This window comes from Pleurodeles waltl, chromosome 7 (assembly GCF_031143425.1).
Source record: "Pleurodeles waltl isolate 20211129_DDA chromosome 7, aPleWal1.hap1.20221129, whole genome shotgun sequence".
In the NCBI taxonomy this organism is placed as follows: Eukaryota; Metazoa; Chordata; class Amphibia; order Caudata; family Salamandridae; genus Pleurodeles; species Pleurodeles waltl.
In genome coordinates this window covers 135530261-135553240 of record NC_090446.1, presented here as the reverse complement: position 1 = coordinate 135553240, position 22980 = coordinate 135530261, and the positions used below count along the sequence as shown (strand labels likewise).

Here is a 22980-nt window from a genome sequence, read left to right as displayed (position 1 = left end):
CACCGCCAGTCCCTCCTGTGAAGGTAAACTGTCTGTCCAACCGTGGTGCAACCGCCACAATCATAATGTGGAATTCAGACTGCCACCAAAACAGCTGGTCCACCGATTTAGCGGCAGTCAGACAGCCACTACTACCCTGGTGGGCTCAAGACGGCCAGGGTCGCAATGACCCCCTGAGTGGTGAAAAGTCACTCACTGATTGTGAGTAAGAGTACAAAACCGTCCTAAATTCACTCAAACCTTTAGCCAGTACACAAACATAACACACTCAAGTGAATCTCACTCCATTTCCAGAAAGTCGATGATGTCAGTTTTTTTTTTATAAGGACTTACCTCACATCTACATATTTCCTTGGGTAATCAGCATGGCTTGAGCATAAATCACTGGCGTTTCAACCATGTCTTTGTGTTAAGGCCCTTCCTTCAACGCAAACAACTCAATGTAAAAAATTTATTGAGAAAAATAATTCACATTATCAAAAAAAGCTCAATAAAGCAGGTGCCACAGCAGCAAGATTATTTGTATAAAATGGTCACAGCAGCACGATTAACACATGTTATCTGACCCCCAAATCTTGGCCATGTGATTAAAAAAACAAATAATTCAAGGATACATTTATTTAATGTCCCCCATGCACATCTGCCTGCTTCTGCCCAAATATGTGCATCTGGACCTTTCAAGAATTGGGGAATGTATCCGCACACTTCTCCCTCCTCAGGGTTTCAGGTGGAAATAAGTGCATTTATTCAGACTTCACCTGGTGCAAAATACATTTTTACTCTTCTAGGTTTAGAAGTGTGTGTTCTACCCAGCGTGTGCCTCTGCCCTGTCATACAGATTACTCCCTCCAAGGTCTGGTGGGAATAAATGCATTTACTCAAACTTTTGGCAATGCACATACGCATCTTACTCTTCTAGGTTTAGGGGTGGGTGTGTGTGTGTTCTTTTCAAGGACACTCTGATGAATTCCAACATCCTGGAAGAGCCACCAATTCTTCAAGGTCAACTACACATCAGGAAGGGGTGGATAACCGAAACAAAGTCCAGTAACACTCCACCTTCCTAGCTGGGTTATGACAAAGATCTTAGATTACAGAACATTATTTCAACAACAACCATCTCTAAGAGAAGAGGAACTTGTTCATGAGAGGTCATTCTTGTCAGGCACCTGTTATATGAGGAGACTCTCTTACCATACCAGGTTTGATTCCAGGGAGGAATGTTCATCTGCTCCAATTTGCAGCCATCTTGCTGCAATCCTGAAGCTCTCACTTTTCTCAGGGCCGCAGGAGAGGATACCTGCATTTCTGAAGCTCCATTGCACCTCCCACCGTCACAAGGTGAAGGATCCATGATATGTCATAGACCTCAACCACTCTCATTCTTTCAAAATTAAGGCGGCTGGAAGAAGCCGCTGCTGGGAATGGATTGCAATGATCAAGTGCACATGACCCCAAATTTGGAGGAGAGTTTATCTACCATGGTTCCACAGTCTCAGTGGGCGGTACTTGTTACTTTAGAATCATTAAAAATCTATGTAAAACAAACCAGGACAAGCAGCATTTCTGCACAGACATTCCAAGGACCAATGTAAAAAGCCTGGAGAATGTGCTTCATTTCAGAAAGTGTTGGCATTTTCACTGACTCTCTAATGGCTTTTACAGAGTATCTGAAATTCCTACATCTTGGGTGGTGTTTGCATATTTGGTAAACATGGACGGAACACCACTGTGTGAAGATCAAGGCATCAATAAAAAGGGACTGAAAGGCGATGTTGTTGTCTGAACACTTGCCTTACCCTATACAAAGAGATTGCAGATACCTTTAAAACACACAAGTGACCCAAACAACTGATGAACCAGCAAGCAAAGTGAGTTCAGGAAGGCTTGTCAAATTACACAATGTGTGCAGCGCAGACCCTGGTGTCACTGAATAACAATTTGCCACTGTGTTCCAGAAGACAAACCCTGGAACCCGTCCTGGCTCCAGAATTTTCAAGAGGTGTCTGTTTTTCATAATTCATCCCGGGGAGCTGGGGGGTGGTCCATGCCAAAGAACGAGGAAGGTCTCCAATGCACATCCCTCTCCCGCTTCACAAAGGCTGTGAATGAGGAAACACAGTTCCCGATGAAGTGATCCGACTGGCTCAGAACGTATAGGTCTACAAGAGCCACATCAGGCTCCAGACTCACCACCTTCACCTGAAACAGAACGAAGGTTATTAGATGGAACTGCAAAAAAGTGTGCCCCATAAAAGTCAACCTCCCGTCTCAGCAGACCAAATGGTTTCCAGCCACTTGCCTGAACTTTGTGTAAAACTCTAGACCAGCAGTTCCTAACCTTCTGACTTCTGGAGGCCTCAATGAATGACTAATGGAGACAGGGGATCCCCAGCTAAGCAATTTCTATGGTGTGACCCACAAAACAATACACAAGACTACAGAAACAAATATAAAAAACAAATTATGAAATAATTCAGTTTAGTACACAGACAAGATATATAAAAATTGACATTTTAATTGGAAGGTTGCAGTGTTTCAAACTCTCGATTAAAAAACAAAAAAAGACAACGCCATACAATAGGTTCTATCATGTTGCTTTATCCTTTTTGCTCGTAATGTGTGGTTTGCGTTGGTGCATATTAGTGGTTTAATCGAGGTCACCAACTGTCCATACTACTATCCCCTGTACTTGAGCATCTCCCTCGAACCAAGCTAAGGAAACTGTAGGCATATTTTAATAATCTGCTAATATTTAATTTTCAAAACAGTTGTGGACACCCTGAGTAGGTTTTGCGGACCCCAGGTTAAGATCTACTGCTCTAGAAAGAAACCTCGACAGAAAAGTGCAAAACAGTACCCCTCGGAGAATTTGAGTATCATCCACTTATCAACATGAAGTAATTCTCTCAGGTCAATCACCTGTATCCAATTATTTGGAACAGGGTGGAAAAAAAACTCCCTGAAACTGGAATAATTAGGCTTGCAACAGTGTTTTGGAAAAAGTGGGGTACAGGATAATGCAACACTGATGCAATTAGGGTTCACAAAAATGAAACTAAATACTTTAATCAGTTTAGCTGACCCAAAGGATTAGTGGTGGGTTAGTATAAGGGAATATAATTTGTTAATCTGAGCAGCAGGCACGCGAGTCTGGTAGGGTGACTGAACAGAATAAAGGAGGGCTAGAGAAGGTCAGAGTCCAGATACTATTATTTGGGAGATCATATTAGTTGAGGTTTGGGATGACTCAAAGGAGGGAGAGCCTTGAAACGTCTATTAGGGAGACTGTAGTAGTAAAATATTTTTTGGGAGGGGGTTGGGGGGGGAATAGAGGAGGGGAAGAGTCTAGAAAGGATTATATGGGACATCATTACATTCAATGATTCAACTCCATGCACTGTTTAATTTGAATACCCTAAGTCTCAATATTTACCACATTGTGGGTAGGGCTGTATTACCTACACTAACACTGTGTGAATTTTCCAAGTTTTTTTTTATTTTTTATTTCTTGACTCATCCATAATTACAAAGAGGCAATTCATTATGCTTGACTTAAAAATACAAAAACAAATTGAGCTGGGCACAAAACACATTTAAAGGGGGAACCCGCTGGTACAAACAAGCTGACTTAAAAGTGAGTCTACATTGAAAGGTAGCAGTGTGGGAAGAGTCTGAAGGTTGGGAAAGCGGGTGGAATCTGTGTTCAGTTCAATCCAGTTTAAAAAAAAAGAAAAAACAGAGGCCACGGGATCCTTACATGTTCAAGAGCAGCATGTGGAGCGGACCGGTGTTGATAACCAGTATGGAAATAACTGCTTATAAGACCCTGCTCCCCCCTCCTATCCCACCCTCCTTTCACAGACTGAGTACCATCCATGAGCATCTAGCAATCAAACAAACGACAACCCAGCAACACATAATACCTTTCCATGGAAGAGCTGCTGTATTTCCTCTTTGTATGACTCCGAGTCAGTAGCGATGTAGATGGATAGAGCCCCAATCTCCTGCACCCAAAGTTTCAGGGCTCGTGAGATCTCAGCAAAGTCTGGCAGGCACATATCCATGGTAAGCTCCGCTGCCTTCTGGCGGTTGTACCCAACACACTGAGGGGAGGCCATGAAGTGAGGCCCCGCAGAGCCATCGGTTACCATTTTGCAGGCATTTTTCTGTAAAAAAAGAAAGAAAAAAAAAATGACACGACTAGTGGTTTCTCTTGCATATGGCCCACTGCACTCTTATGGTTAACCTGAACAGTAACCAAGCAGAGCTACCCTTGAGACATTTCCACACACAGCCAAAAACCACGGAACCTGCCACACATGGCCCAGCTTCCATACACATCACCACCAGTTTTGATCGAAGTCTTGAGGAAAAGTCCTTAGGACAAAAACACTGGTAAATTACAAATGTTTGCAAGCAACAGCAAACGTTCATGTCAAAATAAAGGTTTGACACATTTATAGAAGATGCATTTACAATCTGCTGGAAGGGGTATAAATAACATGATGTAATTCACTGCTTGCTTTACCTGAGACTCTGTAGCTAACTAATCCTCTTGCCACTTCCTTTGTCCAAAACAGGCTGAATATTAGAACTTAAGGCATGGTGTCATGGGAAGTTGGTGTTTTGCCAAAACAAAACAGTGAATTTGAGAATTTTAGGCAGTGGTGCGCAATACCCACTTTCCCTGGGAAGAAGGAATGCCTTCTGAGTGGAAAACTTTTTTTCCAAATTACAAATATCCAGAAAATATAAACATTTTGTTGTGAATACTCAGAGAAAGGGTATTTTTTCTGTAGCTTTGATGTGTTTTGGTTCTGTGCACAGTTCATGAGGATATCAGCTTTCCACAGTTCTTAGGTGCATCATTTGAGTGTGTATTTGTGGAGGAAAAGAAGGTTGCCTATGAATTTGGGGGTGGGGGAATCCTTGCTTGAAAACACTTCTAAAGGACCTGTAAGTACTTTTTCAGCAAAAGTCTTACATAAAGTTATGATTTAGAATATAGCAACCTCAAGCAATAGGGAAACAAACTTTCTTTAATACTTCGAAAGTACTTCTGTTTCACATGCGTCTCACCTTCTGCATCGGAATTCAAGAAATAAATATGAAAAGGTAGGCTCGCTTCCAGGTTCCTAAGTTACAATTTTCTGCTAATAGTGTTCTCTGAAAGACCTGAAGAAGCCATCTTCTCTTACAGCTAGGGAATATGTGCAAGCTCTAATGGAATTTTGTTAATACATTAATTGAAACAGTCCATCAGGGCATGGCCCACTTGCTCCTGGTTACTTGAGGCACCATAGAACAAAGTTTAGACTGAACAAGCAACTCCTCATTTCATGGCAAATACCATCCAAGGCTTCCTGGTGGAATCAGAAGCACTACAGTAATTTTCTTGCCTGGTAAAGGGGAAACTTAGACGACTTCTAAGCAAAACCGAAGCCCAGGATCTGAAAGGAAACACGTTCTTGTCAAAGATGGCAAAAAGCTCAATAGCCACCATGATGCTACGTTTGAATTTATATTCTTAGATTATATATGCATATTAGAAGTAACCACTCATTTTAAAAGAACAATTTCATACAGAGGTGCACACAAGGAGAAGAGAGTGAGAACCAGCCTCTTAAAATAATTTCATAAAGCCTTTTTGCAAATTAGCATGTCCAAATTGGAGGACCGGAGAACCTGCAAGATCTAAGTGGCAGCTAGATATGTTGGGATATGAATGAACTGACAACTAGACTTGACAATAGGGGAGTGAGCAATGCCATGGTGGAAGCGCTTTTTTTTTTTTTTTTAAAGTGTGTGATATGTTGGCACACTACAGTATTTGGCCTGGCTATTAAGAGACCGAGGTAAATAATTTCCCCCACAAGACCAGAGCTTTACCATGCAGGCAAATTTCACTATTCTTTCTTCAAGTCACTTTAGAACATTTTTTTGGGAGCTTTTTGCAGATTTGCAGTCTAATCAGATAAGTATCCGTAGCAAAAAGTAGCAAATACAGCCACTTCCAGACTCTGAGGGACTCGCAAGAGGACCAATTCTGGAGGGCCAGAAAAGAGAGGCTACAGAATGTATGCCATACTGCTACCTACAAGATGGGTGGAACATGCACAGATGTCAGAAAGGTATATGAAAAAGTAAATTGTAATAAATGTTGGAAGATAAAAAGATGCATGGTATCCTGGGCCGTCTTCCTGAGCGTTAGCTATTTTCACGCCGTAAGAGTCGCAATAAGAAGTCTATTACAAGTAACTTACCCAATCTGAGCCAATACGCAGGTGAATTCCAACAAAAGGCCGAACAAGGAGAGAACGAATGTAATCGTTCCCTTCCTGCATCATCTTGTCGGACCAGACAACATATTTGTGGAGCCACCGATGCTCCTCTAGAACTGGAAACTGGGCAGGGGCACCGGGAAGGGCAAGGACTGGGTGTTCAGATGATGGGAACCTAGAAGAAGAAAAATGTCACACTAATACCGAACATCGTGGCCAGAAAGGTAGGAAATTGTTTAAACAGCAAGACTACCAGCCTAGCATAAGATATCTAATGCAGGGTCCATTAATCCTCGTCAAGATCGTTTTAGGTCATCGTCCACTGAAGACAAACAGTAGCCCATGTAAAGAGTGCTCATCATAAATCAGTCAAGTGCATGAGTCTACAAAGCAAAATCCATGTACCAAATTAGATAGAGTACTCTATTTCGGACTCTACCAGACCAATTAAACCTATTGGTTTATTTCCAATTCAACAATATAGCCCAACAACTATTCACATCCAAATCACGAACGATAATCTTCCCAAAGCCTAACACCTCCATTCAAACAATAGTACACCATAAGAACTCACAAATGTTCCCAGTTGTGATCACTGGTTAGTTTTAGTCAGTCATTAACAATTCAACAATAATCACTTGATATCTGGATTTACACCCCTAAGTCTCAATGGCCTAAGAACCAAATCCTCTACATGCAAATCCAACTTGCAGTCTCTCGGCTTAACCTTATGCCACCTGCCCCCGATATGGACTCAGTGTCCATCACATGCTCCTGAGAAATGGCCACAGGGCTTTTATACCTCCTCAACCATTCATCTTTATAATAGGCACTGAACGAGATGCCCCCAAATAGGTTTGACTGGTCGAAATCCACAGCAAAGTTGTCCCAGAAAGGGCCAAATGGGCTTCCATCCTGTGCAATAGAAAAAACAAAAACAAAAACACATGAAAATCACAAAGTAAATAGGAAAGGTCACAGAAGAAACAGAACAAGTGTCACACGGGAGACATGGAATAGCATGTAACATACAAAAGAATCGGTCAGAAAGAAGGGACAGCCCACAAAACCCTCAAAAGTACAAAACCGGAAAGAGTACATGTAAATGTCTTAGGCGACTATGGTAGAAAGGGATAAGGGACATCAACAAGATTAACTCTGCAGGCACATTGACATTAGGGGAGGAGTGTATTATATTATATATATATATATATATATATATATGGAAAATGTCACTTACCCAGTGTACATCTGTTCGTGGCATGAGACGCTGCAGATTCACATGCTTTGCACATCCCGCCATCTAGTGTTGGGCTCGGAGTGTTACAAGTTGTTTTTCTTCGAAGAAGTCTTTTCGAGTCACGAGATCGAGGGACTCCTCCCCTTTCGGCTCCATTGCGCATGGGTGTCGACTCCATCTTAGATTTTTTTCCCCGCAGAGGGTGAGGTAGGAGTTGTGTATTATAGTAATAGTGCCCATGCAATGGAGTAAATACGTATGTACATAATGGTGTTTAAAGTGATATATTTACAAATGTTCAAGATCAACTTTGAAACGGCTACAGGCTCCCGGGTGGGCGCATGTGAATCTGCAGCATCTCATGCCACGAACAGATGTACACTGGGTAAGTTACATTTTCCGTTCAATGGCATGTGTAGCTGCAGATACAGATGCTTTGCATAGACTAGTAAGCAGTTATCTCCCCAAAAGCGGTGGCTCAGCCTGTAGGAGTTGAAGTTGTTTGAAATAGAGTTCGTAGTACTGCTTGTCCTACTGTGGCTTGTTGTGTTGTTAACACATCCACGCAGTAATGTTTGGTGAATGTATGAGGCGTAGACCATGTGGCTGCCTTACATATTTCAGTCATTGGAATGTTTCCTAGAAAGGCCATAGTAGCACCTTTCTTCCTAGTTGAATGTGCCTTTGGTGTTATAGGCAGTTCTCTTTTTGCTTTGAGATAACAGGTTTGAATACATTTAACTATCCATCTGGCAATGCCTTGTTTGGATATTGGATTCCCTGTATGAGGTTTTTGAAAAGCAACGAACAGTTGTTTTGTTTTTCGTATTTGTTTTGTTCTATCAATGTAGTACATTAAAGCTCTTTTGATGTCTAATGTATGTAGTGCTCTTTCAGCTACAGAATCTGGTTCTGGAAAGAACACTGGTAGTTCTACTGTTTGATTTAAGTGAAACGGTGATATGACTTTTGGTAAGAACTTTGGGTTAGTTCGTAAAACTACTTTATGCTTGTGTATTTGAATAAAGGGTTCTTGTATGGTAAATGCCTGTATTTCACTTACTCTTCTTAGAGATGTGATGGCAATGAGAAACGCTACTTTCCATGTTAAATATTGTATCTCACATGAGTGCATGGGTTCAAAAGGTGGACCCATGAGTCGTGTTAAGACAATGTTAAGGTGCCATGAAGGAACTGGTGGCGTTCTTGGTGGAATCATTCTCTTTAGGCACTCCATAAATGCTTTTATGACTGGGATCCTAAATAACGAAGTTGAGTGCGTAATTTGCAGATAACCTCAAATTGCAGTAAGATGTATTTTAATGGATGAAAAAGCTAGCTTTGACTTTTGTAAATGCAGTAAGTAGCTTACGATGTCTTTAGCAGATGCGTGTAATGGTTGAATTTTATTATTATGGCAATAATAAACAAATCTTTTCCACTTATTTGCATAGCAATGTCTTGTGGTTGGTTTCCTTGCTTGTTTTATGACCTCCATACATTCCTGTGGGAGGTCTAGATGTCCGAATTCTAAGACTTCAGGAGCCAAATTGCTAGATTCAGTGATGCTGGATTTGGATGCCTGATCTGTTGTTTGTGTTGAGTTAACAGATCTGGTCTGTTTGGAAGCTTGATATGAGGCACTACTGAGAGGTATAGTAGTGTTGTGTACCAAGGTTGTCTTGCCCAGGTTGGTGCTATTAGTACGAGTTTGAGTTTGTTTTGACTCAATTTGTTTACTAGATACGGAAGGAGTGGGAGAGGGGGAAAAGCGTATGCAAATATCCCTGACCAGCTCATCCGTAACGCATTGCCCTGAGATTGATCTTGTGGGTACCTGGATGCGAAGTTTTGGCATTTTGCGTTTTCTTTTGTTGCAAATAGGTCTATTTGTGGTGTTCCCCATCTTTGGAAGTAAGTGTTTAGTATTTGGGGGTGAATCTCCCATTCGTGGACTTGTTGGTGATCTCGAGAGAGATTGTCTGCTAACTGATTCTGAATCCCTGGAATAAACTGTGCTACTAGGCGAATGTGGTTGTGAATCGCCCAATGCCTTATTCTCTGTGTCAGGAGACACAACTGTGTTCCTCCCTGTTTGTTCAGATAATACATCGTTGTCATGTTGTCTGTTTTGACAAGAATGTGTTTGTGGCTTATTATGGGTTGAAATGCCTTCAACGCTAGAAATACTGCCAGTAGTTCTAAGTGATTTATGTGAAACTGTCTCTGCTGAGTGTCCCATTGTCCTTTGATGCTGTGTTGATTGAGGTGTGCTCCCCACCCTATCATGGAGGCATCTGTCGTTATTACGTATTGAGGCACTGGGTCTTGGAAAGGCCGCCCTTGGTTTAAATTTATATTGTTCCACCATTGAAGCGAGGTGTATGTTTGGCGGTTTATCAACACTAGATCTAGAAGTTGACCCTGTGCCTGTGACCATTGTGATGCTAGGCACTGTTGTAAGGGCCGCATGTGCAACCTTGCGTTTGGGACAATGGCTATGCATGAGGACATCATGCCTAGTAGTTTCATCACCATCTTGACTTGTATCTTCTGTTTTGGATACATGGCCTGTATTTGTAGGAGGCTGGACTGGCTTGTAGTGAGTACCAAGGGGTACTTGCACCTTGCACCAGGCCCAGTTATCCCTTATTAGTGTATAGGGTGTCTAGCAGCTTAGGCTGATAGATAATGGTAGCTTAGCAGAGCAGCTTAGGCTGAACTAGGAGACGTGTGAAGCTACTACAGTACCACTTAGTGTCATATGCACAATATCATAAGAAAACACAATACACAGTTATACTAAAAATAAAGGTACTTTATTTTTATGACAATATGCCAAAGTATCTTAGAGTGTACCCTCAGTGAGAGGATAGGAAATATACACAAGATATATATACACACAATACCAGAAATATGCAGTATAGTCTTAGAAAACAGTGCAAACAATGTATAGTTACAATAGGATGCAATGGGGAAACATAGGGATAGGGGCAACACAAACCATATACTCCAGAAGTGGAATGTGAACCACGAATGGACCCCAAACCTATGTGACCTTGTAGAGGGTCGCTGGGACTATTAGAAAATAGTGAGAGTTAGAAAAATAACCCTCCCCAAGACCCTGAAAAGTGAGTGCAAAGTGCACTAAAGTTCCCCTAAGGACAGAATAGTCGTGTTAGAGGGAAAATGCAAGGAAAACACAAATCAGCAATGCAACAACGATGGATTCCTGACTGAGGGTACCTGTGGAACAAGGGGACCAAGTCCAAAAGTCACAAGCAACTCGGAGATGGGCAGATGCCCAAGAAATGCCAGCGGCTGGTGCAAAGAAGCTCTTACTAGGCTGAAGAACTGTGAATACTGCAGGAACGACAAGGGCTAGAGACTTCCCCTTTGGAGGATGGATCCCCCACGCCTTGGAGAGTCGTGCAGAAGTGTTTTCCCGCCGGATGGACGCCAACAAGCCTTGCTACACGCAAATCGTGCGTTTGGCGTTTTTGGACGCTGCTGGGGCCCAGGAGGGACCAGGAGGTCGCAAATTGGACCTGCAGAGAGAGGGGACGTCGAGCAAGACAAGGAGCCCTCACTGAAGCAGGTAGCACCCGGAGAAGTGCCAGAAACAGGCACTACGAGGATGCGTGAAACGGTGCTCGCCGAAGTTGCACAAAGGAGTCCCACGTCGCCGGAGACCAACTTAGAAAGTCGTGCAATGCAGGTTAGAGTGCCGTGGACCTAGGCTTGGCTGTGCACGAAGGATTTCCGCTGGAAGTGCACAGGGGCCGGAGTAGCTTGCAAAGTCGCGGTTCCCAGCAATGCAGCCCAGCGAGGTGAGGCAAGGACTTACCTCCACCAAACTTGGGCTGAAGAGTCACTGGACTGTGGGGGTCACTTGGACGGTGTCGCTGGATTCGAGGGACCTCGCTCGTCGTGCTGAGAGGAGACCCAAGGGACCGGTAATGCAGCTTTTTGGTGCCTGCGGTTGCAGGGGGAAGATTCCGTCGACCCACAGGAGATTTCTTCGGAGCTTCTGGTGCAGAGAGGAGGCAGGCTACCCCCACAGCATGCACAAGCAGGAAAACAGTTGAGAAGGCGGCAGGATCAGCGTTACAGAGTTGCAGTAGTCGTCTTTGCTACTATGTTGCAGGTTTGCAGGCTTCCAGCGCGGTCAGCGGTCGATTCCTTATCAGAAGGTGAAGAGAGAGATGCAGAGGAACTCGGCTGAGCTCATGCATTCGTTATCTAAAGTTTCCCCAGAGACAGAGACCCTAAATAGCCAGAAAAGAGGGTTTGGCTACCTAGGAGAGAGGAAAGGCTACTAACACCTGAAGGAGCCTATCAGCAGGAGTCTCTGTCGTCACCTGGTGGCACTGGCCACTCAGAGCAGTCCAGTGTGCCAGCAGCACCTCTGTTTCCAAGATGGCAGAGGTCTGGAGCACACTGGAGGAGCTCTGGACACCTCCCAGGGGAGGTGCAGGTCAGGGGAGTGGTCACTCCCCTTTCCTTTGTCCAGTTTCGCGCCAGAGCAGGGGCTAAGGGGTCCCTGAACCGGTGTAGACTGGCTTATGCAGAATTGGGCACATCTGTGCCCAACAAAGCATTTCCAGAGGCTGGGGGAGGCTACTCCTCCCCTGCCTTCACACCATTTTCCAAAGGGAGAGGGTGTCACACCCTCTCTAGGAGGAAGTTCTTTGTTCTGCCATCCTGGGCCAGGCCTGGCTGGACCCCAGGAGGGCAGCTGCCTGTCTGAGGGGTTGGCAGCAGCAGCAGCTGCAGAGAAACCCCAGGAAGGGCAGTCTGGCAGTACCAGGGTCTGTGCTACAGACCACTGGGATCATGGAATTGTACCAACAATGCCAGGATGGCATAGAGGGGGCAATTCCATGATCATAGACATGTTACATGGCCATATTCGGAGTTACCATGGTGAAGCTACATATAGGTAGTGACCTATATGTAGTGCACGCGTGTAATGGTGTCCCCGCACTCACAAAGTTCAGTGAATTGGCTCTGAACAATGTGGGGGCACCTTGGCTAGTGCCAGGGTGCCCTCACACTAAGTAACTTTGCACCTAACCTTTACCAGGTAAAGGTTAGACATATAGGTGACTTATAAGTTACTTAAGTGCAGTGTAAAATGGCTGTGAAATAACGTGGACGTTATTTCACTCAGGCTGCAGTGGCAGGCCTGTGTAAGAATTGTCAGAGCTCCCTATGGGTGGCAAAAGAAATGCTGCAGCCCATAGGGATCTCCTGGAACCCCAATACCCTGGGTACCTCAGTACCATATACTAGGGAATTATAAGGGTGTTCCAGTAAGCCAATGTAAATTGGTAAAATTGGTCACTAGCCTGTTAGTGACAATTTAGAAAGAAATGAGAGAGCATAACCACTGAGGTTCTGATTAGCAGAGCCTCAGTGAGACAGTTAGTCACTACACAGGTAACACATTCAGGCACACTTATGAGCACTGGGGCCCGGGGTTACCAGGGTCCCAGTGACACATACAACTAAAACAACATATATACAGTGAAAAATGGGGGTAACATGCCAGGCAAGATGGTACTTTCCTACAGTATTACATTGTGAAATGCCTGTACCCTTTGTGGACTTGGAGTGGCAATCCCTTTTGTTGTGTTGACTGTGGCTCCTAAGTATTACTGTGTTCGACACGGCTGAAGGTGTGACTTTGTGTAGTTGAGTGAGAAACCTAGTTTGTGGAGGGTTTCTATGACATACTTTGTGTGTTGTGAACACCGTTCTCGCGTGTTGGTTTTGATTAACCAATCGTCTAGGTACGGGAACACATGTATTTGCTGCCTCCTGATATGTGCAGCCACTACTGCCAGGCATTTTGTAAAAACTCTTGGCGCAGTTGTTATCCCGAATGGCAACACTTTGAATTGGTATTGTACCCCTTGGAATACAAACCTTAAGTACTTTCTGTGTGAAGGATGTATCGGTATACGGAAGTATGCATCCTTTAGGTGTAGTGTTGTCATGTAGTCTTGTTGTTTGAGCAATGGGATTACGTCCTGTAATGTCACCATGTGAAAGTGATTTGATGTAGGTATTTAATGTTCTGTGATCTAATATAGGTCTTAGAGTTTTGTCCTTTTTGGGTATGAGAAAGTACAGAGAGTAAACTCCTGTTCCTCTCTGATGAATTGGTACCAGTTCTATTGCATCTTTTTGTAACAACGCTTGGATTTCTAGTTCTAGAAGATCCATGTGTTGTTTTGACATATTGTGTGTTTTCGGTGGAACATTTGGAGGGAATTTGAGAAATTCTATGCAATAACCATGCTGGATAATTGCTAGGACCCAAGTGTCTGTTGTTATTTCCTCCCATTGTTTGTAGAACTTGGTTAGTCTCCCCCCCACAGGTGTTATGTGTTGGGGATTTGTGACGTGGAAGTCACTGCTTGTTTTGAGGAGTTTTGGGACTTTGGAACTTGCCTCTACTCTTTTGGAATTGGCCCCCTCTATGTTGTCCCCGAAAACTTCCCTGCTGATATTGGCTCTGATAAGTGGGCCTTGTTTGTGAGGTTGAGGGTTCTGTGCTTTGTCCTCGAAACCCCCCTCAAAACTGTGTTTTACGAAATGTGCCTCTGCTCTGTGGGGAGTAGAGTGTGCCCATGGCTTTGGCCGTATCAGTGTCCTTTTTAAGTTTTTCGATAGCAGTGTCAACCTCCGGCCCAAACAACTGCTGTCCGTTAAATGGCATATTCAGCATGGCTTGTTGTATTTCCGGCTTGAATCCTGATGTACGCAGCCATGCGTGTCTCCTTATGGTCACTGCTGTATTTACTGTCCTAGCAGCTGTATCTGCTGCATCCATTGCCGAGCGTATCTGATTGTTCGAGATACTCTGTCCTTCCTCCACCACCTGTTGTGCCCTTTTTGGAACTCCTTGGGTAAGTGTTCAATGAAATGTTGCATTTCATCCCAATGAGCCCTATCATATCTCGCCAGCAATGCCTGTGAGTTGGCAATGCGCCATTGGTTGGCCGCTTGTGCTGCAACCCTTTTCCCCGCAGCATCGAACTTGCGACTCTCCTTGTCTGGAGGTGGTGCATCTCCTGAGGTGTGTGAGTTCGCTCTCTTGCGAGCTGCCCCTACTACCACAGAGTCTGGTGTTAATTGCTGCGTGATGTATACAGGGTCTGTTGGCGGTGGCTTGTATTTCTTCTCCACCCTTGGAGTTACGGCCCTGCCCTTCACAGGCTCCTGAAACACCTGTTTGGAGTGTTTTAGCATTCCAGGTAGCATAGGGAGACTTTGGTATTGGCTATGTGTGGAGGATAGTGTGTTAAATAAAAAGTCATCCTCAATAGGCTCTGCATGCAGGGTGACATTATGAAACACCGCTGCTCTTGACACCACCTGTGTGTAGGCTGTACTGTCCTCAGGTGGCGACGGTCTCGCTGGATAACAGTCTGGGCTGTTATCGGATACTGGCGCATCATAAAGATCCCATGCGTCGGGATCATCCTGACTCATTCCAGTATGAGTTGGGGACTGCATCAGTGGTGGAGTGGCTACCGGTGATGTGTGCGTTGAGCGTGGTGGCGGTGTTACTTGTCTTGCCACCTTTGCCTGTGGCTGCTTGTCTTTTTCTTGAAAGGCAAGTCTTCTTTTCATCCTAATTGGTGGAAGAGTACTTATCTTCCCTGTGTCCTTTTGGATGTGGAGCCTTCTCTGAGTGTAGTCTGGCTCCATTGACTCTAGTTCTTGTCCGAACCTATGTCCTTGCATTTGTGAGGACAGTCCCTGTTCCTCTGTGTAGGAACTTGTTTTCGGTTCCGAGGCCGGATGTTTCGGATTGGAAACTTTTTCGGCAGTCTTTTTCAGCTCCGATGACACTTTTTAATTTTTGGCGTTCCGGTCTCTCGGTGCCGACTCGTTTCGGTGCCGCCCCCTCGGTGCCGAACTTGCTCTGACCCGCTGTCTCGGGGTCGAGTCTGCTCTGTGCCGGTATCTCGACCGGAGTCGGATGTCTTCGATACATGCGTGCCCTTTTTCGGTGCCGATGATCGGTCACCTATTTTTTGGGTTAAGCCATGGCCTGCTGGCGTCCCCTGGGCTTTAGTGGTTTTTCCGTGAGTTTTGTGTGTCGACGTCTTACTCATGGTTTTCAGCGTCTGTTCGGGATCGACCTCGTCCGAATCCTCGATGGAGAAGGTTTCTTCTTCCTCCTCCAAGTGTTTTTGTCCTGTCGGTGCCGACGCCATCTGTAGTCATCTCACTCTTCGGTCTCTTAATGTCTTCCTCGACCGAAACGCTCGACAGGCTTCACAAGTATCTTCTTTGTGTTCTGGAGACAAACACAAGTTACAGACCAGATGCTGATCTGTATAAGAATACTTGTTGTGACATTTGGGGCAGAAGCGGAATGGGGTCCGTTCCATTAGCCTTGAAGAGACACGTGGTCGGGCCGACCAGGCCCCGACGGGGGATCGAAAACCCCGAAAGGCCACCGGAGCTCTTCAAAATTCGGTGTCGATCTGTTGTAACTAACCCGATACCGAACGCAAATACCGTCGAATTTTCCGAGATTCTAACTATCTTTCCGAACCGAAACGCGGAGCGAAAAGGAACACGTCCGAACCCGATGACGGAAAGAAAACAATCTAAGATGGAGTCGACGCCCATGCGCAATGGAGCCGAAAGGGGAGAAGTCCCTCGATCTTGTGACTCGAAAAGACTTCTTCGAAGAAAAACAACTTGTAACACTCCGAGCCCAACACTAGATGGCGGGATGTGCAAAGCATGTGTATCTGCAGCTACACATGCCATCAAACATACATATATATATATATATATATATATATATATATATATATATATATATATATATTCACACTGAGAAAAAAAACAAAGTTTACAGGGATGTTATAGTTAGGGTCTGAATTTACTCATACAAAACCATAGAAATTCAGCAGTTCTAGTTAGTTATTTCAAGTAACTATAACTCGCACCCTAAGATAACTATAACTTGTGCCCTCGCCATGCAGTTGTTCTTATTAATATTTTACTGCAAATGTTGCAGTGACAATATCAAAGATGCCATAGAAGATGTCATCAATGATATATGTGGAGTAATAAGCTGTGCATGGTGAAGGCGCAAGTTAGTTACCTTATGAGGGGAGGGGGGCTGTAGTGAAGGAGTTTTGGGCAGCTAGAAGTGCCTCAGGCTATGCTCTGCAATAAACCCTCCTTCTCAAGGCCTTGCAATCTCCTCAAGCATGGTGATTTTGTGTTTAGAAGTTGGCAGGATGGCATAAGCATGTATGTTGATCCTGATCCCTAGAGGGTTATCTATGGTTCATCACTAGTGTTGAGGGAGGGGAGGGGCATCATAACTTAATAATAAATAGCATACTACACCAACACATGTAATGAAAGAGGTTGCCAAACAAGCCTCAGCCACAGAAACATGCAAAGTGGTGATGCAGTCAAATAGGCTGAATGGTACATAGAAAGTCTACCAGTTTGTTACCCTACACAAAAATATTTTTTCCACATGACCAGCGTACCTTCATTGGACACGTCTTCCCATCAGCACTTCTCTGTGCTGCTGCTTCGAAGCAGAATGCCACACGCTTACCAGGAGGCCAGTGCTCTGGTGCCAACTTCTCCATGAACTCTTCGAGGCTAATCACCCGATGAAAATCCTTGAGCGGTTCCAACTTGAAGTACTCCTTGTATGGAACATGAACCTGAGGAAAAGAGAGCAGTCAGCCTCTGCCAATGCACAACTAGATCACAAACTGTTAAACTTCCTCAAACGTTCTCTTTCTGCAGGCACATCCACTCCAAAGTACTGCCAACAATAATCTTGGTAGCCTACTTTGTTGTTCATAACAAATCCACACAATCATTCCAACCAGAGCTTTGTTTTAAATACTTAGCAATCTTCAATCACCTGGATCTTTACACAGATCCGGTAAAGCAACATTTGCATTTCACTGGACCATTTTTTTTGGTTCTATATTTTTCTTGTGCTTTACTATTTCAGACATCATGGTTCTCTGAATAGGACAGAGCGCCAGATTACCAAGACACCCTGTCCAAAGAACAGGTCTGTTTGTTGCCCATCTAGACAATCTGAATGGGAGGGTCACCAACCAACCCAACTTTCCCTCTGTATCTGAAACATCCTCTATACAATGGACTCCGTATACTTTGAATCTGTTGGCCTTTACTGTATTTGATTCCATAATTTGTCGTTTACCACCTTCCAAGTGAGGTTGGCGTACATTATTCCCTATTTTTACTGCTGCTGGATTATGTCCCCTTAGAAGTAAACTTACAGTCAAGGGACCTCAGGCTATATTGTTTTGACTATGCCTATGTGCTCTTGTTCTTCCGGAGCCTGACCGCATAGCTGTCAAGTGACTGCTCTTTTTATGTGAAGCTTGGGTCCAGATAGGAACTGCTTGTAACCTATTCCCTTATCCTACCCCTCTTGTTATAATTCTACGTCACTTCTGAGGTCCACCTGTGAATTCCAGACCACCCAGCAAGCCTTCCCAATCCTAAATATAGTCCATTGATTCCTGAGCACCTTTCAATATCTTTTCATGCCGTAGCTGGGGTATGTTTTAGGAGACCTTAGTTTGCCACTGTGAAATGCCTCTGATCAGGAACTTTTCTAAATCATGTACCAAATTCTTTATAGGGAAACCCTACCATCTTGGCAAATGGACTTCTTCTAGGCCACCACAATAACTGTTGCACAGAAGATCCATATTGGACCAGGAACAGTCACATCAGAGGAGATTCAAGATTCCCCAGGAGCGATCCTTAATGAGAGATGTTGGCCATCCCCTGTACTGCCATACCCCACATTACTACCCTGGATAAAACCAGAGCTTCCTACCCTTTTGACTTCTGTGGGCCCCCGGTGAACCACTAATCGAAGGCTGGGACACTAATACAAGCAATTTCACAACTTACAAATATCTGCCATCTTATATTCAGTGATCATGTTCAGAAATTAGAAGTGCTCTTTCTGAAAAGATCTCAATGCTATTATGACGCTCTAGAATTTGATTCATGATTTAGTTTGACCTATATGAGTTACATTTATAGTACTGTTTTGATCCCAATATTTTATTTTCTCTTCTTTTTTTATTTCCTGTCTTTCTTTCATCCAACCTTTTTTACTTCAATTTCTCTTTACTGGTGTACCTTGATCTGGTCTCACTTACATTCTACAAATTCACTCTTTTGGGATGTTTCTGTTGCTCTGTCAAGAGTCAAGACGTCTGCTGACTGCATGAAACACTACTTTATCAGGATGCATCTAGCTAGTATGTCCGTTAAGTGTAGCTGGACTTTCTTGCTGAAGAGTCAAAGCAGCCGAAAAGCGCGAAGAGAGGTATACACTGGATGCCAAGACTAATGCAACACGCAGGATAGATAAGAAAGGGGCAAGCTCAAGAAACATGAACATATGTAACCTTGACCTAGAGCAAAAAACGTGACATTTCACTCACATTGGTATAGGGAGGACGGTGGTGTCTATACTCAATCCAAGGTGGCACTGCCAATGTGCGATTAACCATCTTTGCAAAGGCCAAGGATCCTAAGAAGTGATCCGCTTGATTTCCAAACCTACCTAGAATGAAAACAAGTGAACAAAGAGAATGATTAATGAAATGAAACGAAACAAGTCTCAGCTGGTGGTTCAAGGCCTGGTGACGGCTGGAGACATTTCCTGGGAAACCTCGTTGTAAAAAAAGGGGTGGGAGATTCAGAATGCTTGTCTAATAGCATTTACTGCAACTGTCCAGAATGTTAATTAAGGTCCTGGCTCGCCCTTCAGATACAGTGTCGGGCATTGGAAGAGGATCAAGGTCATAAGACTTCCAAGTTATCCCTTGAATGGCCAACTAAGTGAGTACAAGCGACTACAATTGTCCTGAAAGAATAACCAGCCTAGAGAGGAAGGGATAGCCTTCCTGCGCAGCCCTATCTCTAGCAGAGAAAGGATAAGTGGGATAGCAGTGCTCAACAGACAATGGAAAGGACGTTGTCCCAGACAGTCTTCAATGGACAGTAGGTGACTGGATTTGCAAACAGGGTTTAGGTCAGCCCTAAAGTTCTTGAATGATTAGGATTTTGTTGCACATGGGTTTCTTATACACAAAGACGCGTTTTGACTGGGATCTGGAATAGAAAGAGTAATTTTCGAAAAGGGGTGGGGTTCAGGACCAGAAATTAGGGATGCTTAGAAAGCAACTAGGATGGGATTTCCTGCCATGGGACTATTTAAGGTTGGAGAGGAATTATGTCTGGGGACAATTCTGAAATTGGAGCATGTTTGGGGAAACATGGCATCAGCATTTAGAAAGTAAGCAGGTTTTGGGAGCATTTAAGGTGGAACCAGACCAGAGATGCATTTAGGTGTAACAGCCAGGTCTGCCATGCATTTAGGAGGTAAAGTGAGACAAGCATTTAGGAGGTGCACCAGTCGAGGAAACAGAAGGTGGAGGCCAATCTGTCAAGCATTTAGGAGGTAAACTATGGATTATTCGGGAGCTACGGGGTATTTCAAAATAGGACCCTGGTATGGAGAGTAAGTCAACAAAGGGCTCAGGTCATCTTTGGGGTCTAGTATCTTGGTGGAGGCTTTCAACGGGATTTGTTATTGTTTATTTACAAAGTTCTTGCTTCTCAGACTTCTGCATAAGGTATCACCACTCGAAGGCATCCAAGTGCGGGGATTGTTGGGTAGACAGGAGATGATCTGATACTTCTATGGAGTATCTACCTATGGGGAACTATGGCAACAGAGTAAGAGGAGTTGTTTTAACAACATCTAGGAAGAGACGTTTGTACCCAAAAAAAGGGGGGGGGGGGAAATCGGAGAAGTTAGTGGGCAAGCATTTGCTCTATGCAGACCCAGACTCCTGTATATTCTTTGGCTCTGAAAATTGAGGAGATTTTATAATGGAAATCAAGGGATTCATGGGAGAGTGCGCCAATCTGGGGTATGACTGACATGGGGAGAAATGGCATGGCCTGCAAGATAGCCAAGAGTGTGGTGTAGTGTCTTGAAAGAGGATAAACAAAGATAGTTTAATCTGGGTGACAAGGAAGCTAAAGCCCACAAGGTAAACTGTAGAGGGAGTATGGGGGATCTCTTGTCAGGTATACCAAGGGACAGTCAGGTCTGGAACTCATTATACCCACAGAGGAGGCACAATCTGTGGGAAATAAAGACACAACAGATACTGAGTATCTTGGAACACACAGTTACTTTAGAAGTGCCATGAGTATGTAGGATGGGAGAGGCCAATGAATGTGTGGAGCATGGAGGCTTGAAGGTGCGTGCCACTGTGTAAACGTAGCGAGTGTGCGTTCCCTCATGCATTTGTGGAAGGTTGTTTCGAGTCTTGGTTGTATCTCAAGAGAAGTGTAGTTTCCAGTATCTAGCGATAGTCACTTATGCAGAAATTGGTTGTATGCGGCAACTACTGCGAGGAAGACAACACTGAGGTATCAGGTAGAAACAAAAGGCTAACTACAGAGAAGATTCTAGGATTGGGCCAAATCTATTTTTCACTAGTGGATAGGTCAGGCCTTAAATGTATATTGGAACTGGTCCTGGACATGTCGCAAGCAGTGCGACAGAGATAGCATCCTAGTGTTACTTACCTGCTAGGATGGAAGCTGAGCACATGGGGAAACCATAGGGGTCTCGCTCCGACTTGTCAGGAGTATAACACAATAGTAAAGAGCAGAGGTGGCAACCCACTGTAAATAAATGAGCTGTAAAGAATATAAGTGCTTAGGAGCTAAAAACACCAACAGGACAGCTCTAGCTTTCTCAGGATGGGTGACGTCTGTTCAAAGAACTCATCGTCAACACCTGGATTGCCTGTAAACTAAACCAACCTGTGTAATCAATAATCTTGCGACATATTTGATCCACAGAGTGTTACTGTCAATTATTATGTTGTATGCATTGTGTAGTTGTAATTATAAGGTTCTCACATCCCAAAGGGCTAGGGGCAGCAATGCTATGGGATTATCTAGTGATTGGTGGTTGTGTATGTTAGAGTATTTTCAGGGAAGTATTTCTGCAAATTAGACTGGGGGTGGGGGGGGGATCTAAAGGGCTAGAAGCAATCTCAATCACATCATTGTAGCCAACTAAAAACGATGGTGTGAGAAACAGAAAATGTGGGAGGGAGGTGTAGTTTAACAATGCCAGTAGGAGAGCAATATTAAATACTTTGAAAAACACCCGTTGAAAAACACCGTTAATAGATCTGGGAGCAGAACACACACTGGACATTTTCAGGCTGCAATTGCTATGATAGCCAAGGAAGATAGATTTTTGTTGTTGTCATTGCGCTAGAGTACATGGCGTGAGGGTGGGATAGTTCACAATGCCGGTGAGAAAGCTTGATGGGTGAATTCACCTGCTGCACAAACAGTTGAGTGAACGACACCGAGTATAATAACCTCAATATTACCTCTTTTTGTGGTATGCATTTGTTATTAAATCAACATGGCTCTCTGATTAAAAATAGATTGCCGCAGAATGAGAAACGAGGTAAACAACAAAATGTTATCGAGTTACTTCAAGGCTGTGCACTGTACAATTGCTTTATACGTTGCATATTCACAGTTCGTGGTATGACGATTTGTCTAATTTCAAAACGAATACATTGGAAGACAATAAATACTTTCTCGTTTTGGAAGTATATCGGTTTGTCGTGCCGCACTCCCAAAAAACGCACCCTCCAACTTTGGAGAGGCGATTTCTTTATCCTCTGTATTATTAACCCGCCAGCCCCTTCTCCTCCAACGAAACAAAGACCTACCAGCAGAAAGGCCGCCGCTAAGTCATCTGATAGTTCCATCATCAGAACGGAGAATACATTTTCAGATTGTGTGCCTGTAAATCTCTAAGTAGCCATAAAAGAAAAATAGGCAAAAAAAAAAAAATTGTATAAGGCACAAAAGGAGGGAAGCACAATTTGAGAAGCGTAAGATCGCTCCTTAGCGGCCACCATACAGGCATTTATGCTGTTAATCGGTGTTTTTCTGGTGAAGTGGGGTGCGATCAGGTATTTCCACTAACTAAAATAACTTGTATGCGCCTTACCCATGCACGGACAGTACAACAGGTATCCAGCCGGGTCCCAACAGCTCACGTATCCTTGCACCGCCAAAAGTAGGGTCGCCACAGCACGTTTCATGGCTGCTACCTCCCGCACCAGCCTCTGTCAAAGATAAGTGACTTCTGACTTTTACCCGGCAAAAGTCACGTGACCGGGCCGCGCAGAGAGAGAGAGAGAGAGAGACAGGTTGGCAACTAGCCCAACCCTGCCCCCTGCTTCAGGATTGGCGCACACTGTGACCCGCCCACTTGCCCGGAAACGGAGGCGGCAGCCCAGTGCACATCTAGAACGTAATTTTATACTGAAAAGGGCA

At 44.1% G+C, this 22980-nt stretch overlaps 1 protein-coding gene across 1 annotated transcript; it reads right to left on the bottom strand.

The window, feature by feature from the left end:
* Positions 1-437: 437 nt before the first annotated feature.
* On the bottom strand, positions 438-22899 carry POFUT1 (protein O-fucosyltransferase 1). The gene is made up of 7 exons (XM_069243384.1): positions 22652-22899; positions 19029-19150; positions 17064-17246; positions 7087-7199; positions 6267-6459; positions 3927-4169; positions 438-2202 (listed from the first exon to the last, which is right to left on the bottom strand). The coding sequence occupies exons 1-7, from the start codon at positions 22743-22745 to the stop codon at positions 2014-2016; spliced, it is 1137 nt and encodes a 378-aa protein (XP_069099485.1). The 5' UTR covers positions 22746-22899; the 3' UTR covers positions 438-2013.
* Positions 22900-22980: the final 81 nt, after the last annotated feature.